The sequence below is a fragment of the Carcharhinus amblyrhynchos genome, chromosome 5, assembly GCF_965287045.1.
Source record: "Carcharhinus amblyrhynchos chromosome 5, sCarAmb.v2.hapA, whole genome shotgun sequence".
NCBI classification, from domain to species: Eukaryota; Metazoa; Chordata; class Chondrichthyes; order Carcharhiniformes; family Carcharhinidae; genus Carcharhinus; species Carcharhinus amblyrhynchos.
Genome location: NC_137328.1, coordinates 70,270,862 through 70,289,696, shown reverse-complemented (window position 1 = coordinate 70,289,696; position 18,835 = coordinate 70,270,862). Strand labels below are relative to the sequence as shown.

Here is an 18,835-nt window from a genome sequence, read left to right as displayed (position 1 = left end):
ATTTGTCCAATGAAACAACACTATAGATATGTAATACGTATATCCTATATATTTGTATAAATGTTATATATTTATATAACCTGTGTTTATATATATGCTGCGCATATATTTACACATTCTATATATAGTCATATGCACAGTTTGTTTGTGTATGTGTGAATCTCAAATTCACTATTGTCTTGAAGCTACCTCTTGGTGGTACTGTAGGTCAAGGTTTTTGCAATATGGCACTTTGTAGCATCCATTTTATATGCTGGCTGGCATTCGTCATTTGAATTACCTAGAATAGTAGTTGAGAACTGAGAGTAAATGGAACTGAATTTTCAGACTATTGTGTCAAATCAGCATTAAAAGCAGGCGTGCTCTAACATGTAATATATTTTCTGATGAGGTGCCTTGACAGGTGAATGTTTTAAAAGGATGAGTAAAAACAGCTAACTTATTCTTTGAAATAAATTACTATCCTGATAGTATTTGTCATGTTATTAATCAATTGCTGAAAGGTGTGAATGCTAAACAGAAATTCACAAAAGGCCGGAATAGCATCAGCTTCATGCACGCATTTAGTTGGTCAGCAGATTTTGGAATTTGAAATCAAAAGTAGAAAACATATGTGTATATTTTTCTTAATGTTGAATGTTAAATATTCAATCATTTTTAAATAAAAGAAACAACATAATTTAACCCAGCTTTTTTTTTGAAAACCAGAATCTATTTAAGGAATAGGGTTGATGCAGTCAGGCAATTCAAATCTACTGGAAGAGATCATTTTTACTTGCACAACAAATCAAGTGTCAAGGCAATTAAAGATCATCATTGAAACTATAGTCATTTGAGGTCCTGTTGGAACAATGTGTTTATTTTTAACTTGCATTCATTGCTTTTAAAAAAAGACTGGTTCAAGTGCTTCATATTGTCCTGATTTCAGGATTTCTACCTTAAAATAAGAATTTTAAAATTAACTATTTCGATCCACCTTTTTATGAAACCACAGAAACCTAAATTCTTTTTCAAAGAAAAGTATTATTTTGGAAAGAAATTGCCAAAAAGTAAAGTTGAGAATTTCTTGAACAGAGAAGCTGTGTTATACAAATCTGAAGCACTCGAGCTCATATTCAGAATAGAAGGGGTTAATGTTGTGTGTCCAGCACCACCCCCTTGGATTACAGAGCTACTGTCCACAACACACTTCCCAATGGCAGTAACACACTAGAATTTTTGGCAATCCATTTTTCAGTTTTCTTGAATGTAAATGTTTGTGGAACAGAAAATTATATATTTTAGTGGCTCAAAATTGCTTGATCATGAGATTTGGATAATTAAACGTCAGAGAAGAAATGACACTGAATTTAAGCCAACATATTCAATCTACTTTCTGTAGAGTTTACTGCAATATTTATCTTTTCTATTCAAATAGTGATTCGACCCAAGTACTAATTTATTAAACAATCCATAAATCATGAAAAGAAATGTATTATGTGGGCATATTTAATAATTCCAGATACATGACTATTCATTAGGACAATCCTAATTTAGATTTTCCTCTGAAGTGGTATTGAATTTCTTTTGAGATTTATGTGGAATGTTACGTTAGTGTTCATTTGGTGTGCCTTTCTTTAAAATACTGTACGAAAGAAGCCTTGTGAGGTCATTTAGGCCTCAAATTTCCATAGAGACAACTTATTTGTACTGTTTAGAAGGAGCTGCGGTCCAGCTGAGATGTAATCGTTGTCAGAACTACAAAACTTGTTACCACTGCCTAACGTAGGCAGTTTGCCAACCATGTCACCATATCACAAGCAACTTGTAAACCAGCAGGCGTTTTGCCAGTTATTTGCAAACCTCTCCCCCATAAGCAGCCAGGCATCATGCCAGCCATAAGCAAGTTGTCTTTCAGTAAAATGCAGGCATTTTGATGACTCATTTTCTTGGATAGTATGCTAACTGTTAATTTTATTCTTAAAAGATGCACCAAAAATGTTCACTCTCAAAAAATGGTCAATGATGTGGCATTTTCTTGGTGAACTAGTTTGTGATGCAGGCTCAGAAAGTGGTGAAAAGTTACTAGAATATCAGTGAACTGATGCTTATCCATGCAAGATGCATTAATCAATTTGCCTCCAGGTTACCATATGCCTAATATTTAACATAGGCTTGCGGGGGTACTTGTGTTTCTGTGTTCCTAGGGACCTGTGAAATCCTTGGAGACCTGAGGTTTTATTTGTTCTGGATTTTGTTGTTCAGTATTGAGCTTCTTTGTCCTAATTCTATCTTATTCAACTGTGATTTCATACTGCTATAATATCTCCTGTTGAAAACCCTACCTTGATTATTTATAGTGGAATTTAAATCTATTTAGATTCAAGCCCCATTGGTAATGACGTTTCACTTCAATGTTTTTTGGTCTTTTTTTTCAGATGTATAAATGTTATCTTCATCTAACTCTTAAAAGGAACATTAATTGTGATTTTTTAAAAAAAATAATAGTTAATGCTTGGTTGATGGTTATGTATTTGCAAAGATAACCATAAATAATTCTCTGTCTTAGAGCACAAGTGTGTCTCACATACAGAGAGAGTCTTCACTGATTGTAGCAAATGATGTTGGGAGGAGCAAGGAAGCTTCAGACTGGGTACTTAATCTTCACGTACCAGTTTCACTAGTTTGGAAGACTGCAATGTTTTGCTATGATGAATCATGGGCAAAGCGCACTTTTCTTTCAGTTGAATAAGAAAGAAAGCAAGAACTTGCATTTATAACTGTTCTCTAGAACATTCCAAAGCATTTTGAGACCATTGAATTACCTCTGACGTCTAGTCACTGTTCTGTAAACAAATGTGATATCCAATTTTTATTCAGCATGAACTCACAATGGCAAATGAGATGACTAATCACTTTGAAACTATTGGAGTAAAATGTTAGCAAGCCTACCCAGATATCCTGCTACCTTTTGAGTACTGTTACAAATTCCTTTGCATCAGATAAATAGGACCTTAGGACCTTGGTTTAACATCAGTTCTAACAATGCAACATCCCTTAATGCTAAATTGTAATATAAACCCAGATTAAGTGCTGAACTCTTGGAGTGGCATTTGACAGTACAGTCTGTTGATTCTGAGACAGCAGTGTTACAACCTGAGTAGTTGACCAGACAATTAAAGGAGATGGAAGTAATTGTTCTCTTTGTAAGAAATAATTTATGCAGACTTACCATGACCCAGACCCCTTTAGTTGTTGCCATTGATCTTTTCAGTGGAATTTATTTATTTATTCAAGATGTAATCAATATGAAAGTAGTTGCGTACTGCAAATGATTTTTCAGAACTGTTAGCGAAATGTCTAGAAATGGAAACCTTTAAATAATCTGAATGTTCAAAAGCTGAATAATAGTTTAAATAATTTTTGCTTCAGTGTAAATGTGAATCATGGAAAGTTATCATCAACTTTTGTATGTCAGCAACTCTACAACTATTTTTTTCTATCATTAGTGCGCTGGGAACGAACATTGGGTGCTACAGTAAGGCAGAAGGATCAGCAAATGACACCTGAGGCAGTGCGTGACAATTGGGAGCGAATTTGTGACTTTGAGAATGCTACTAAACCCAAAAGCAACCAAGGTAATTTTTGCTAGTGTTAGGAAAACCGAGGTAGTTTTAATGGATTTATATTTGTATTGGTAAACATTAAAAATAAGGTACAGTTTTAAGTGGGTTTAATTTAATGTTTCAGTGCTTGGAAGGGACCTGTAGTTAGATTCATACTGGACAAAGATGTTTATGTATGTGGGGCTTGGTTGGTTTCGATTCGAACTGTGATTTCGTTGTGCTTAGAGAGGGTTATAGCATAAAAGAAACCAAATATTTGCTTAGCAACAGGAGGCCCACTTCCCAGAGAGAGAGAGGGCTTTGTTTGTTCTTAGTTTAACTGGAAGCTAGAGCAGTTGGAAAAATGCAGAGAGCAAGAAAGTAGCTGTCACAGTTCTGCTAAAAGCAGTTAGTTTAGAAGGCTAGTGGAGGAACAACTCTCTCAGCTTAGCTATTAGAAAAACAATTCAATTGTTAGAATACCAGTTCAGAAACCCCAAAGTATATTATGAAGCCAGACTGGACCCTCACAATTTGCTACTTTGGCATTAGCGTGAGGATAGGCTATTTCACTCCCAACTATGATTCTACTGACACATTGGAAAGCTTTTGTCAAAATAAACTTTATTTAACAATGCAGTTTAACTTTAAAAAAATGAACTCAACTAACATTTAACAATTAAACAATACTTAAACATGACAAGATACAATTCTTAATTGCTAAGCTATCCTTGAGAATTCCAATCAAACAAAATTTCTCTTATGGATTTAAATTTTCTCTTCAAAGTCAGTTAGCAAAACATTAACTACTGCCTTACACTTAGGTTGCTAGCCCTGGAACTCTCAGGCACCTTCTAGAAAGGAAGAGAGAGTTGGGGAGACACGTCTTGCTTCTTTCAGAACCAGGCAGTAACAACTTCTCTTAAAATGAAAGAGAAACTGTTTTTCCCTGCAAGTTTAGCTCCTCCCATTAACACATGATTCCATCCCTGCCAATCAACTGAATTAAAACTCTCCTCTGAAACCCCAGGGGGAATCTAAGTAAACACAAACATATTATCTCAGCCTAAAACAAAAAACCCAGGTACTTATCATGTTCTCCCAGCTACCAATTTAAAGGATTTCTTAGACAAATTGGCACCTTGCAAAAAAGAGCTGAATTTTAAACGCGTCCCTTACAAGACACATGATATTGAATACATTTTTAAAAGGCTCAGTGTCACCACACAAAGAAGTAATAATTACCTGAAGAATAGCTCATTAAGGAAAATAGAGAAATGAAGAAGTGTTTTCAAGAAGAATTTGTTGTTAACTGAATAGCGGTCACTTAAAACCAGAACGACTTACTGTTCAGTAAAGACACAAAGTTGAAAAGGTAGCAGACCTTGAGAGACCAGAAAGATAACCTGCAGTGGTGCTAAGATTTGTCAGAAATCACTACAGTTTGGGAGACCTTATTTGAAATAACAGTGGAAGTCAGTCAAAACAAAGGAATCTTAAAGGGGTTGGTGTGACATCCTGGACTAGATTAGCTGGTAAAAGTGGAGCAGAAGCTCAGTTCAGAAGAGTCATTTGGAAAATGTGGACTGGATTTCAGAATGAATACCATTAAAGATAAGCATTATTATGAGTGAAGGTTCCAATGTATGCTTTTGGGAGTGGAGTTTGGAAACTCTTCTGTGATAATCATTTGGAGAGACAAATTCTGAGGAGAAAACCACAGAAACAAACTTGGGTTCAGAGAGGAGTGTGTACTTGACCACAGTCGCGGAGGTTGCATGTTAATGGGACCTACGTAGCTTAAAATATACTTTGTAATCCATATTAATCTTAAAAACTGTGTATACTTGCTGAGATAAGGGGGGATGCAATTGAGTATTGAATGATGATCCAATTTTTCCACGTTAGTAAATGTCGTTTCTGTTGTTAAAAATAATTAATGGTCCTGTGACTCTGTTCCTCCACATTTGATTTAAAAAAAAGTTAAAGTTATGGTCATTTGAGCCAGGATCCTATTCTGAGACCTTCCCGTCCAGTTATAGAACCAACAGTTCAGCCTTCTGCAAAACATCTTTGACATCCTTGTATGCTTTCTCACATTCTGTTGTCCAGTCCCATGACTGTTTCCCACATAGTTAACAATTAACATAAGAAATAGGAGCAGGAGTAGGCCATCTAGCCCTTCGAGCCTGCTCCGCCATTCAGTAAGATCATGGCTGATCTGTCGTGGCTCAGTTCCACATTTCCGCCCTCTCCCCATAACCCTTAATCCCCTCGCTTTTCAAAAACCCATCAACCTGCGTCTTAAAAATATTTAGCGAAGCAGCCTCCACCACTTCAACGGGCAGAGAATTCCAGAGATTCACCACCCTTTGAGTGAAGAAGTTCCTCCTCAACTCCGTTCTAAACCAACCCCCCCCTTTATCTTGAGGCTGTGCCCCCTAGTCCTACTGTCCTTTCTGAGCGGGAAGAGTCTCTCCACCTCTATCCTATCCATCCCATTCATCATCTTATACGTCTCAATGAGATCTCCCCTCATTCTTCTAAACTCTAACGAGTACAAGCCTAGTTTATTCAACCTCTCCTCATAGCTCAACTCCGGTATCAGCCTAGTGAACCTCCTCTGCACTCCCTCCAAGGCCAAAATATCCTTGCGTAAGTGCGGCGACCAAAACTGCACACAGTACTCCAGCTGCGGCCTCACCAATGCCCTATACAGCCGCAGCAAGACTTCCCTACTTTTATATTCAATCCCCCTCGCTATGAAGGCCAGCATCCCATTTGCCTTCCTGACCACCTGCTGCACCTGCAGGCTGGGTTTTTGCGACTCAGGCACAAGGTCCCCCTGCACCGTCGCCTGTTGCAGTTTTTCGCCAGTTAAGTAATAGTCCTTCCTACCATTATTCCTACCAAAGTGGACCACCTCGCACTTGCCAACATTGAATTCCATTTGCCAGTTCCTGGCCCATTCGCCCAGCCTATCTAGATCCTTCTGCAGACTCTCCACACCCTCCGCGCAATTTGCCGTTCCACCAATCTTGGTGTCATCAGCAAATTTCGACACCATACGCTCGGTTCCCTCCTCCAGATCATCTATATAAATGGTAAATAGCTGAGGTCCCAGCACCGACCCCTGGGGCACTCCACTAGTCACCAACCGCCAATCCGAATAGCACCCATTAACCCCCACTCTCTGCCTCCTGTTTGACAACCAGTCCTCTATCCACGCTAATACCCTACCCCCAACTCCATGCCCCCTTACCTTCTGCAATAACCTCTTGTGAGGTGCCTTGTCAAACGCCTTCTGAAAATCAAGAAAGACCACATCAACCGGCTCTCCTCTATCCACCGCCCTAGACACATCCTCATAGAACTCCAATAAATTTGTCAGACACGACTTCCCCTTAACGAAACCGTGCTGCGTCTGCTCTATCAAGCAATTCCCCTCAAGATGCCTCACCATTTCCTCCTTGCTTTAATAATAGTATCACATTTGTTTGACATGGTGCTTCTTAAATAGTGTCCATCCAAAAATGGGATTTGCACTGGCGAGATCCCAGTTTGAGCTTTTCCCTCCCCTCTGACGGTGACATTTCTGATTTCTGTAAATTTCAATAAATCATAATCTACCTACTGGGCTTGATGCTGTGACATCATGCCAGTGTGAATCACTACTAGTTTTCAAAGATGAAAACCAATTATGATGACCATGCCAGGACATGGAAGTGCCTGTACACCTAGAAGTTGAGGGACATGCCTGGGTGCTGCTCCCCTCACCAGCACTGCCTCACCCCCCCTCCTCTTGGTACTGCCTACATGCCCAGCACAGTGCCAGGGGGCTGCGCTGGAGGCCCCTCTGGAAACTCCATTGGTGGAGGAAGGGTGCAACTTCCCCTTCGTATTTGTGGTGGAGAGTTTATGCTTGAGGTGGTGTTGTTGTAGTGTATGAGGGAGGTGTGTGTGTGTTGGGGGGAGGGGGGGGGGGGTGGCGATCCCTTTATCCGTGGGTGCGGGAAATGTGGTGGAGGGGTTGGGAATTTGGGAGAATGTATGTTTTTATCGCAGAACGAGGCAACCTTTAAAAAGGGACCCCTGATGATTGATACAGCAATCCCTGTACATATCCCTAATTATGGAATCTTCCACGGCAATTTTGTTTTTATGTTTTGCTGTTCTCCCTCTAGTACAGTTCCTGTCCATGGTCTGGACTGAGCTCCTTCACAGTCATGATGTGGAGATGCCGGCGTTGGACTGGGATAAACACAGTAAGAAGTCTGACAACACCAGGTTTAAGTCCAACCGATTTATTTGATAGTAAACTCACAAGCTTTCGAGCTTTCCCTCATCGTCAGGTGAATGAAGAGTTCTGGCCTCAGACAGAGCATATAACAGCACAGACAGTTTACAGATTATGGATTAGAATGCGAATCTTTACACCTAACCTGCTATTCAAGTCTTAAAGTAGCTAACAGTATGAGTGGAAGGAGCACTGAGCACAGGCTAAAGAGATGTGTATTGTCTCCAGACAGTACAGTAAGTGAGGTTTTGCAAACCCAGGCAAGTCATGGGGGTTACAGATAGTGCGACATGAACCCAAGATCCCTGTTGAGACCGTCCTCGTGTGCGGAACTTGGCTATCAGTCTCTGCTCAGCGACTCTGCGCTGTCGTGTATCGTGAAGGCCGCCTTGGAGAATGCTTACCCGAAGGTCAGAGGCCGAATGCCCGTGACCACTGAAGTGTTTGCCAAGAGGAAGGGAACAGTCTTGCCTGGTGACGGTCGAGTGATGTTCATTCATCTGTTGTCGTAGCATCTGCATGGTCTCCCCGATGTACCATGCTTCGGGACATCCTTTCTTGCAACGTATTAGGTAGACAACACTGGCCGAGTTGCAAGAGTATATACCGAGTACCTGGCGGATGGTATTCTCACGTGTGATGATGTCAACCATGTCGATGATCCGGCATGTCTTGCAGAGGTTGCTGTGGCAGGGTTGTGTGGTATTGTGGTCACTGTCCTCCTGAAGGCTGGGTAGTTTGCTGCGAACAATGGTCTGTTTGAGGTTGTGCAGTTGTCTAAAGGTAAGAAGTGGGGGTGTGGGGATGGCCCTGGTGAGATGTTTGTCTTCATCAATGATATGTTGAAGACTCCGAAGAAGATGTCGTTGGGTTCATGTTGTATTTTCTGTAACCCCCATGACTTGCCTGGGTTTGCAAAACCTCACTTAACGTACTGTCTGGAGACAATACACATCTCTTTCACCTGTGCTCAGTGCTCCTTCCACTCACATCGTTGGCCACTTTAAGACCTGAATAGCAGGTTAGACGTAAAGATTCGCATTCTAATCAATAATCTGTAAACTGTCTGTGCTGTTACATGCTCTGTCTGACACCAGAACTTTTCATTCACCTGACGAAGAGGGAGACCTCGAAAGCTTGTGAGTTTACTATCAAATAAATCGGTTGGACTTAAACTTGTTGTTGTCAGACTTCTTACTCCTTCACGGTGTCAGTATTCCCAGATGGAACCTATGCTGTGAAACGGTTCAGGAATGCCACACTACCCAAAGCCCCCTTTGCTTCATGCTTCTTCCTATCCTAGATGAGCACTCACTTGACTGAGGAAGCCATTGTTGAGTTATATACCACAGGGATCGGGATCGGTGCTGGGTCCTCTATTACTCGTCATCTTTATAAACCACATAGATGACTGTGTGTGTGTGTGTGTGTGTGTGTGTGTGTGTGTGTGTGTGTGTGTGTGTGTGGGGGGGGGGGGGGGGGGGGGCGGGTGGGGGCGGTGGTGTGCAGAGAGAGGGAGGAGATAGGGGTTAGGGGTAAGATTATTAAGTTTGTGGATGACACAAAGATGGTTAATAGTGAGGCTTGAACTGCAAGAAGATACAGATGGGATGGTCAAATGGACAGATAAGTGGCAAATGGAATTTAACCCTGAAACATGTGAGGTGATACACTTTAGAAGGAGTAATTTGACAAGAAAGTGTTCAATCAATGGCATGACACCAGAAAGATTTGTGGAACAAAGGGACCTTGGCATGTATGCCCATAGTTCTCTGAAGATAGAAGGACATGTCAGTAGGGTGGTGAAAAAGGCATATGGCTCCCTTGCCTTTATCAATCAAGACATAGATTACAAAAGCATGGAAGTCATGTGGAGTTATATTGAACTTTGGTAAGACCACAACTAGAGTACTGTGTGCAGTCCTAGTTGCCACATTATCGGAAGGATGTGATTGCAGTGGAGGGGTGCACAGAAGAGAGATTGGATAGGCTTGGGTTATTTTCGTTGGAGCAGAGAAGTGACCTGATTGAGTGGCATGGATAGAGTGGATGAGTAGAAGCTGTTCCCCTTGGTTGAAGGGTTGGTCACGAGAGGCTACAAGTTCAAGATGAGGGGCAGGATGTTCTTAGCGAATATGAAGAAATATCTTTAAACCCAGAAAGTGGTGACGATCTGGAATGCACTTCCTGGGAGGGTGGCAGGAGCGAGTTGCCTCATCTCCTTTAAAAAGTACCCGGATGAATACTTGGCATGTCATAACATTCAAGTCAATGGGACAAATGCTCATAAATGGGATTAGGTGGGAGTTCAGGTGTTTCTCATGTGTCAGTGCAGACTTGAGCCCAAGGGCCTCTTCTGCACTGTATGGCCCTATGATTCTTTGATGCTATGATTCAATCCAGAAGACATTTGACCTCCCTGATGCCCTGTTGTGATTCCAGCTGATCCTCAAAACATAAGTTCAAGCAATTGGAGATGCTTCCAAAACATGTGACCTCACAAGACTCTTGAGGTATCATGAAATTCTCACGTGGCACAGGAATTGCAGGCAACAAGTCCTAGCTGCCTATCTACGATCTTAAACAATTATTCTATCTTTTAGAATTATTTGGTCACTTTTTTAACTTACTAATTTGAATCGATGCCCGAGGCCCCCAGCTGTCAGGATTCACTGCCTCTTGCACCACTCCTTTCCTAAAAAAATGTCAGAACAACATTTATTCCCTCACTGCACAAAATTCCCACACACGCCAAAATCTTGGGTTTGTTACTCTGTCGAAGAAATACTCCTTACAACTGGACTCATCTGAAATGTTGCAGCCTTGATCAGATCCTGCAGCAAGTCTCTCTCGCTCAACTGCTAACCTTGTCCCTCCTCCTTAAAAGCCCTTCACTCTAGCTTTCCATTACTTTGGCTTAAGCTTCTTGTGCATTCCCCGACACCCCACCTATCCAGCCCCGGTTGTTGAGTTCTGAAATGGTACCAGCCTCAGGCATTGCACTGCTATCGTATTGTGGCATAAAAAATAGCTGTATTAACTGCTTGGCTGCAAAGTATGGGGAATGATTCGGAAGTGTTGTTGATTCCTAAAGGGCCCTGGGTGTCCTTGTTCATAAAGTTTTAAAGTTTATTTATTAGTCATAAGTAGGCTTATATTAACACTGCAATGAAGGTATTGTGAAAATTTCCTAGTCCCCATACTGCAGCACCTGTTCAGTTGCACCGAGGAAGAATTTAGCATGGGCAAAGCATCTAACCAGCACGTCTTTTCAGACAGTGGGAGGAAATTGGAGTACCTAGAAGAAACCCATGCTGACATGGAAAGAGTGTGTGGACTCCGCACAGAAGTGACCCAGGCTGGGACTCGAACCCAGGTCCCTGGCGCTATGCAGTGCTAATCATTGTGCCACCCCATAAGTCACTGAAAGCTAACATGCAGGTGCAGCAAGCAATTAGGAAGGCAAATTGTATATTGATTTTTGTCACAAAAGGATTTAATTACAGGAGTAAAGATGTGTTGATTCAGTTGTGTAGTGCCTTGGTTAGCCTGTCTGGATTATTGTGTAGAGTTTTGCTCCCCATGGCTAAGGAAGGATATACTTGCCGTAGAATGAGTGCAACAGAGATTCACCAGCCAACTTCCTGGGATAGTAGGACTTTTTTCTTCATTCATTGGATGTAGATGTTGGCTAGGCCAGCATTAATTGCCCTTGAGAAAGTGGTAGTATAAGCAGCCTTGAATTACTGCAGTCCATATGGTGTAGGTACCCATGGTGTGGTCCAGTGAGGAGTGGTTGAGAAAACTGGGCCTGAATTCTCTAAAGTTTAGAAGAATGAGGAATGGTCTGTTTGAAACTCATAAAATTCTTGAGGCTAGACAGGGTATATGCAAAAAAGGATGTTTCTCCTGGCTGGAGGACCGAGAGGAGGGGACGCAGTTTATGAGTAAGAAGAAAGTCACTTAGGACTGTGGTAAGGAGGAATTTATTCACTCAGAGGTTAGTGAATTTTTGGAATTCTCTACCAGAGAACTGTGGAAGCTCAGTCATTGAGTATGTTCAGGACAGATGGATAGTTTCTAGATTTGAATGACATGAAGGGATACAGAGATAGTGCAGGAAATGGCTTTGAGGGAGATGATCAACTGTGATCTAGTTGAATGGTAGAGTATATTTCAAGGGGCTGAATGCCTACTCCTACATTCCTAGTATATTTCTCCTCCCAATACTTCCCACAGTGAGTGCGCTGACATACTGGCAATTGATTTTTTTTAAAATCATATTTCGATAAACTGCCCTGATTTAGCAAAATAATAGAGTCCTTTAGCAATCCTGACCACTAAAATTGCATGGGACTGATTTGTTCTCTTGTTCATCAACAAATTTCAAAATCAATTCTCCTTTGAGTGGAGGTAAGCTCGACATTAATGAACTTAGATGGGGTTAAACTTTTTAATCCTTTCTAGTCAGTAGTTTTATTATTGCTCGCACGAGTGTGAAATACGTTGGGTGGAATTGGTTTATCAGTTGTTGAGAGTTATCAACTTATCAACTTGAAGATAAAAAGACAATGAAGAGAAAACAATGGAGTGAGATTAATTCTAGATTGCTGTAGTATATGGTCAGCATAACACAATGTATTGTATCACCTGTTTGGGATGCAGGTCTTCACGATTCCCAATGGTTTTCCACAATAACAATGGTGCAATTTAAAAAGTACTCGATTGGTTTTAATGCGCTGTGGAACATCCAGCATTATGAATAACTCTTATAACTGAAAGTGGTATCACTCTGTTGTTAATTTGGAATTCTTTCTTTTGTAAGAGTTGATGGGAATCGTCTTAGAACTTTGGTCAGGCCATATGGAATCATCTGCATTTGTTTTGTGGGCTGAACAAGCCAAATCTGGAAAGTTAAAGTCTGCCACAAGTGCCACACATGAAATTATTCTTTGCTGGTAGTGTGGGATGGTCTCTGCTGATGCCTTCTTTTTAGGCTGCCATTCTTGGAGCTTCAGAAAGGATATGTCATGATAGTGGTAAACCCCTCCCACAGCTGGCGTCACCATTTGCACTGATCATCAGCGAGAGATCCCCATTTGTCGAGATTGATGTTGAAGAGCTTTCATGTTCCTCTTGACATCCTTGAGTAGAAGCTTTGGTTAGCCAGCTGGTCTCTTGGTATGGGCTACTTCCCAATACAGAATAACCTTAGGGATGTGGTCATCTTCCATCCTGTGCATGTGCCTAAGCCAGTATTGTTGCCTTTACTTGATTAGCATTAGCATGTCTGACAAGTTTACCCTAGAAAGGACTGCTTCATTGGTGATTTTATCTTTCTTTGTGATGCCTAGAATATATCGTAGCTGCTCGAGGTTATTGAGCCTTTGTTCTTGGTAGATGATGTTGTCCAGTCTTCACTGCCATGCAGCAGTGTGCTGAGGATGCAGGCCTTAATGATGAGCATCTGTGCTTGGGATTCAGTTTTCTGCTTTTTCATACCTGTTTTGTTAATTGGCTGGCGTTGTTTGCAGCCCTTCCAATGGGAATGCCAATCTCCTCATCAGAGGACTGGTTGTCTGTCATTATAGTTTCAAGATAACAGAATTTGCTGACTTTTTCCAGTTGTGTGCTGTTGAATCTACTTTGAATGATGGTGGAGCCCAATGCATCAGTGCAAAAGACAAGGCTGAACATTTGCAACCATATTCAGCCAGAAGCGCTGAGTGGATGATTCATCTCAGCTCCCTCTTGACATTCCCAACGTGACAGATGTTAGCCTTCAGCTAATTTGATTCACTCCATGTGATATCAAGAGGCAGTGGAATTCCTACTGTGGGGGGAAGATGTGGTGGGGAAGCACACTAATTACATTTGAATGTATGGAAATGACCTTTCCGACCTTCCTGGGCTGGAACTTCGTAATGTCACTTGGCGAGGCGCTAGCAAAATCAGAAAATGAAACCCCGACAGCGAGATTTTTGTTCTTTGACTCTCGCAGGATTTTGTGTCTATAGCAAATGGCAGCGCAAACTTATGGCCACTGTCTGTTGAGAGAGAAAAGGGTACCTTGTCTGTTCTTGTCCAGGTCATTTTACTCTAATTCAAATCTTTCCTTTGCTCAAATTTTTGTATGATGCACAAAAGCAGATTGCAATAATCATTTTGCTCAAAAAACTTCTTTGAAATTCTATTTATGTTTCTTCTCTGGATGTGGGCAATTTGTTAGTTGAATTTTTGCTCATCTCTAGATAACTTTGCAAAACAAATGCACATCAGAACATTTGTATTTTATTTAATTCATATTTTTAAGACACAAGAAAATGTTTCCAATCTACTTTTGCCAATAATAATTCTGTTACACCACAACTAAGTGACCTGGAACCCCTATTTGACTGCAAGTTTTAATTTGGATCCTGTTTTTTATCCATTCAATGGCACTCTTTAAAAGTAAAAGTACATGATAGACTAGTTGTCTGATGACTCCCCATAACTTAGGAATTTTGCTCGTATCCTGATAACAAGTCAAAATAAACTGTTTCAATATGCGTTGTTCTGCTAAATGGTGTGCATTTGCAATAAAGAGCAGAAATGTGTTATTTTGCTCTGGTGATGTGATGTATTCAATGATAATTGAACTGAGAACCTATCCTACAAAAATAATTCAAGATAAAGGTATACGAACGTACTTAATATGAGTAGAAAGAGGCCATTCAGCCCTCAAGCTTGCTCTGCTGTTCAATAATATAGCTGCTCTGTTAGTGTTTCTAATTTCACATTTCCATATACTCCCAAAAATCATTGTTTCCATTATCTAATAAGAATCTACCTCCACCTTAAAAATATTCAGTTACCTCGCCTTTACTGCTTTCTGAGGTAGAGAGTTCCAAAGCGGCACAATTTTTTGAGAGAAAAGAATTCTCCTCATCCCTAAAAGAACATAAGAAATAGGAGCAGGAGTGGGCCATCTAGCCCTTCAAGCCTGCCCCGCCATTCAATAAGATCATGGCTGATCTGTCGTGGCTCAGTTCCACTTTCCCGCCCTCTCCCTTTAACCCTTAATCCCCTTGCTCATCAAAAACCCATCAACCCTCGTCTTAAAAATATTTAGCGAGGCAGCCTCCACCACTTCAGCGGGCAGAGAATTCCAGAGATTCACCACCCTTTGAGTGAAGAAGTTCCTCCTCAACTCCGTTCTAAACAGCCCCCCCTTTATCTTGATGCTGTGCCCCCTAGTCCTACTGTCCTTTCTGAGCGGGAAGAATCTCTCCACCTCTATCCTATCCATCCCATTCATCATCTTATATGTCTCAATGAGATCTCCCCTCATTCTTCTAAACTCTAACGAGTACAAGCCTAGTTTATTCAGCCTCTCCTCATAGCTCAACCCCCTCAACTCCAGCATCAGCCTAGTGAACCTCCTCTGCACTCCCTCCAAGGCCAAAATATCCTTGCGTAAGTGCGGCGACCAAAACTGCACCACAGTACTCCAGCTGCGGCCTCACCAATGCCCTATACAGCCGCAGCAAGACCTCCCTACTTTTATATTCAACCCCCCTCGCTGTGAAGGCCAGCATCCCATTCGCCTTCCTGACCACCTGCTGCACCTGTAGGCTGGGTTTTTGCGACTCATGCACAAGGACCCCGAGGTCCCTCTGCACCGTCGTCTGCTGCAGTTTTTCGCCCCGTAAGTAATAGTCCTCCCTACCATTATTCCTACCAAAGTGGACCACCTCACACTTGCCAACATTAAATTCCATTTGCCAGTTCCTGGCCCATTCGCCCAGCCTATCTAGATCCTTCTGCAGACTCTCCACACCCTCTGCGCAATTTGCCGTTCCACCAATCTTGGTGTCATCAGCAAATTTCGACACCATACACTCGGCTCCCTCCTCCAGATCATCTATATAAATGGTAAATAGCTGAGGCCCCAGCACCGACTCCTGGGGCACTCCACTAGTCACCAACCGCCAATCCGAATAGCACCCATTGACACCCACTCTCTGCCTCCTATTTGACAGCCAATCCTCTATCCACGCTAACACCCTACCCCCAACTCCATGCCCCCTTACCTTCTGCAATAACCTCTTGTGAGGTACCTTGTCAAACGCCTTCTGAAAATCAAGAAAGACCATATCCACCGCCCTAGACACATCCTCATAGAACTCCAATAAATTTGTCAGACACGACTTCCCCTTAACGAAACCGTGCTGCGTCTGCTCTGTCAAGCAATTCCCCTCAAGATGCCTCGCTATTTTCTCCTTGATGACGGATTCTAACATTTTACCTACAACAGACGTTAAACTAACCGGCCTATAATTCCCTGCCTTTTGCCTGCCACCCTTCTTAAACAACGGCGTAACATTAGCCGTTTTCCAATCTTCCGGCACTTCCCCGGAATCCAGCGACGTTTGGAAAATAACCACCAAGGCATCCACTATCACCTCCGCCATTTCTTTCAGAACCCTTGGATGCATTCCATCCGGTCCTGGGGACTTGTCCACAATTAGTCCCTCCAGTCTGTGGAGCACCGCCTCTCTAGTAACAATAATGTCATTGAGACCCACCTGTCCTACCATCTTTCCATCACTAACACCTGGCAAATTATTCACGTCCTCCTCTGTGAAGACCGAGACAAAAAAGTTATTCAAGGCCTCAGCCATTTCCCCATCCCCTACCACTAAGTCCCCCCTCTAAGGGTCCAACGTTCACCCTAGCCAGCCTCTTCCTTTTTATATATTTATAAAAACTCTTGCTATCCTTTTTTATATTAAGCGCTAGCCCAGCTTCATAGTTTATCCTACCCTTCTTTATCAACTTGGCAACCCCTAATTTTAAAATTAGTTCTGGACTTGCCCATGAGAGGAAACATCCTTTCCATGCTCACTTTGTCAAGACAGTTCCAATCTTATATACTTCAATTAAGCCACCTCTCACTCTTCCAAACTCCAGTGGAATCAAGCCCAGTGTATTCAACACTTCTCTTTCTCAGAAGGCTTAAGGAAATTTGATACGCCCACTAAGACTCTCTCCAACTTTTACAGATGCACCATAGAAAGCATTCTTTCTGATTTTATTATAGCTTGGTAGAGCTCCTGTTCTGTCCAAGACTGCAAGAAACTACAAAGGATCGTGAACGAAGCCCAGTCCATCACTCAAACCAGCTTCCCACCCATTGACACTGTCTACACATCCCACTATTTCGGAAAAGCAGCCAGCATTATTAAGGATCCCTTCATTCCGGACATACTCTATTCAACCTCTTCCCTCGGGAAAAGGATACAAAAGTCTGAGGAAATGTACCAATTGACTCAACAACAACTTCTTCCCTGCTGCCATCAGATTTTTAAGTGGGCCTACCTCGTATTAAGTTGATCCTAGTTATGACACTAACACTGCATTCTGCCTTCTCTCTTGTCCTTCTGTATGAATGGTATGCTTTGTCTGTATAGTGTTCAAGAAAAATACTTTTCACTGTATTCCAATGCATGTAACAATAATAAATCAAAATAAAATGTTCGCTCATAAGGCAAACCTCTCATTACAGGTATCAATCAATCTAGCAAGCCTCCGAACGCCTCCAATAACTGCACACAGTCTTCCAGATGTGGTCTCACTAATGCCCTATATAATTGAAGCATAGCATTCTCACTTTTATGTTTAATTCCTGTCATAATAAAGGATAGCATTCCATTAGCTGCCTTGGTTGCTCGCTGTATCTGCATACTGACTTGTGACATGAACACTCAAACAACTAGATCTTTCTATACTTCGGAAATTCTGCAGTCATTCTCCATTTAAGTAATAGTCTGCTTTTTATTCTTCTTGCCAAAGTGAACAACTTCACATTTTCCCACAACTTTAAAGTTTATTTATTAGTCACAAGTAAGCTTACATCAACACTGCAATGAAGTTACTGTGAAACTTCCTTAGTTGCCACACTCCGGCACCTGTTCAGGTACACTGAAGGAGGATTTAGAATGGCCAGTGCACCTAACCACCACGTCTTTCGAACCATGGGAGGAAACCGGAGCACCTGAAGGAAATCCATGAAGACACAGGAAAATGTGTAGACTCCACACAGTCACCCAAGTTGGGAATTGAACCCAGATCCCTGATACTGTGAGGCAGCAGTGCTTGCCACTATGCTGCCCCAATTCCATCTGCCACATTTTTGCCTACTCACGCAAACGACTTATATCTGTCAGCAGTCTCCTTATGTCCACTTCACAACATACTTTTCCAACTTATCTTTGTGTCACATAGAAATCTGGTCAACATGCCTTTCCTCCTGTCATCTAAGTCATTGATGTAAAGTATAAAAAGTTCAGACTCCAGCATAGACTCTTGCAGGACATTACTTGTCACGTTCTGCCAATCAGAAAATGATGCATTTTTGGATACTTCCTGTTTCTTGCTCACCAACCTTCTATCCTTAATAATATTTTATCCCCTACAGCATGAGCTTTTATTTTTCGCAAGTTATCTCTGATGTGACACCTTAACAAATGCCTTCTCCAAATCTGATCTTTTACAGGCTCCCCTTTATCCACACTGTATGTTGCTTCTTCAAAATACTCCCAATAAGTTGGTTAAACATGATTTCCTTTTCATAAAACTATGCTGACACTTCCTGGTTACCTTGAGATTTTCTAAGTGCCCAGCTGTAATCTCTCTGATGATTGATTCTAACATCTTCCTATAACAGATGTCACCCTAACTGTCCTGGTATCAGTAATAGTTTAAAACTGTATTGTCTTATCAAAATGTTATATAGAATTTACAGCACAGAATCTGGCATTTCCACCAAACTGGTCTAAGCTGGCATTTGTGGCTCTTTCTGGCTTCCTCCCACCCTGTTCAAATTAGCCTATCATATTACTTTCCTGTTATGTCTTTGGGTAAAGAAGTTTCGCATGAATTCTATTTTGGATTTGTTGGTGACTATATGGAT

At 41.6% G+C, this 18,835-nt stretch overlaps 1 protein-coding gene across 1 annotated transcript in view; it reads left to right on the top strand.

Annotated features, from left to right (window-relative positions):
• Positions 1-18,835, top strand: part of hsd17b4 (hydroxysteroid (17-beta) dehydrogenase 4) — a 116,336-nt gene that overhangs the window by 36,636 nt on the left and 60,865 nt on the right. Inside the window, exon 11 of the mRNA XM_080188965.1 lies at positions 3,489-3,617. Within this exon, the coding sequence (XP_080045091.1) occupies positions 3,489-3,617 (129 nt within the window). The remainder of the gene's footprint in view (positions 1-3,488; positions 3,618-18,835) is intronic.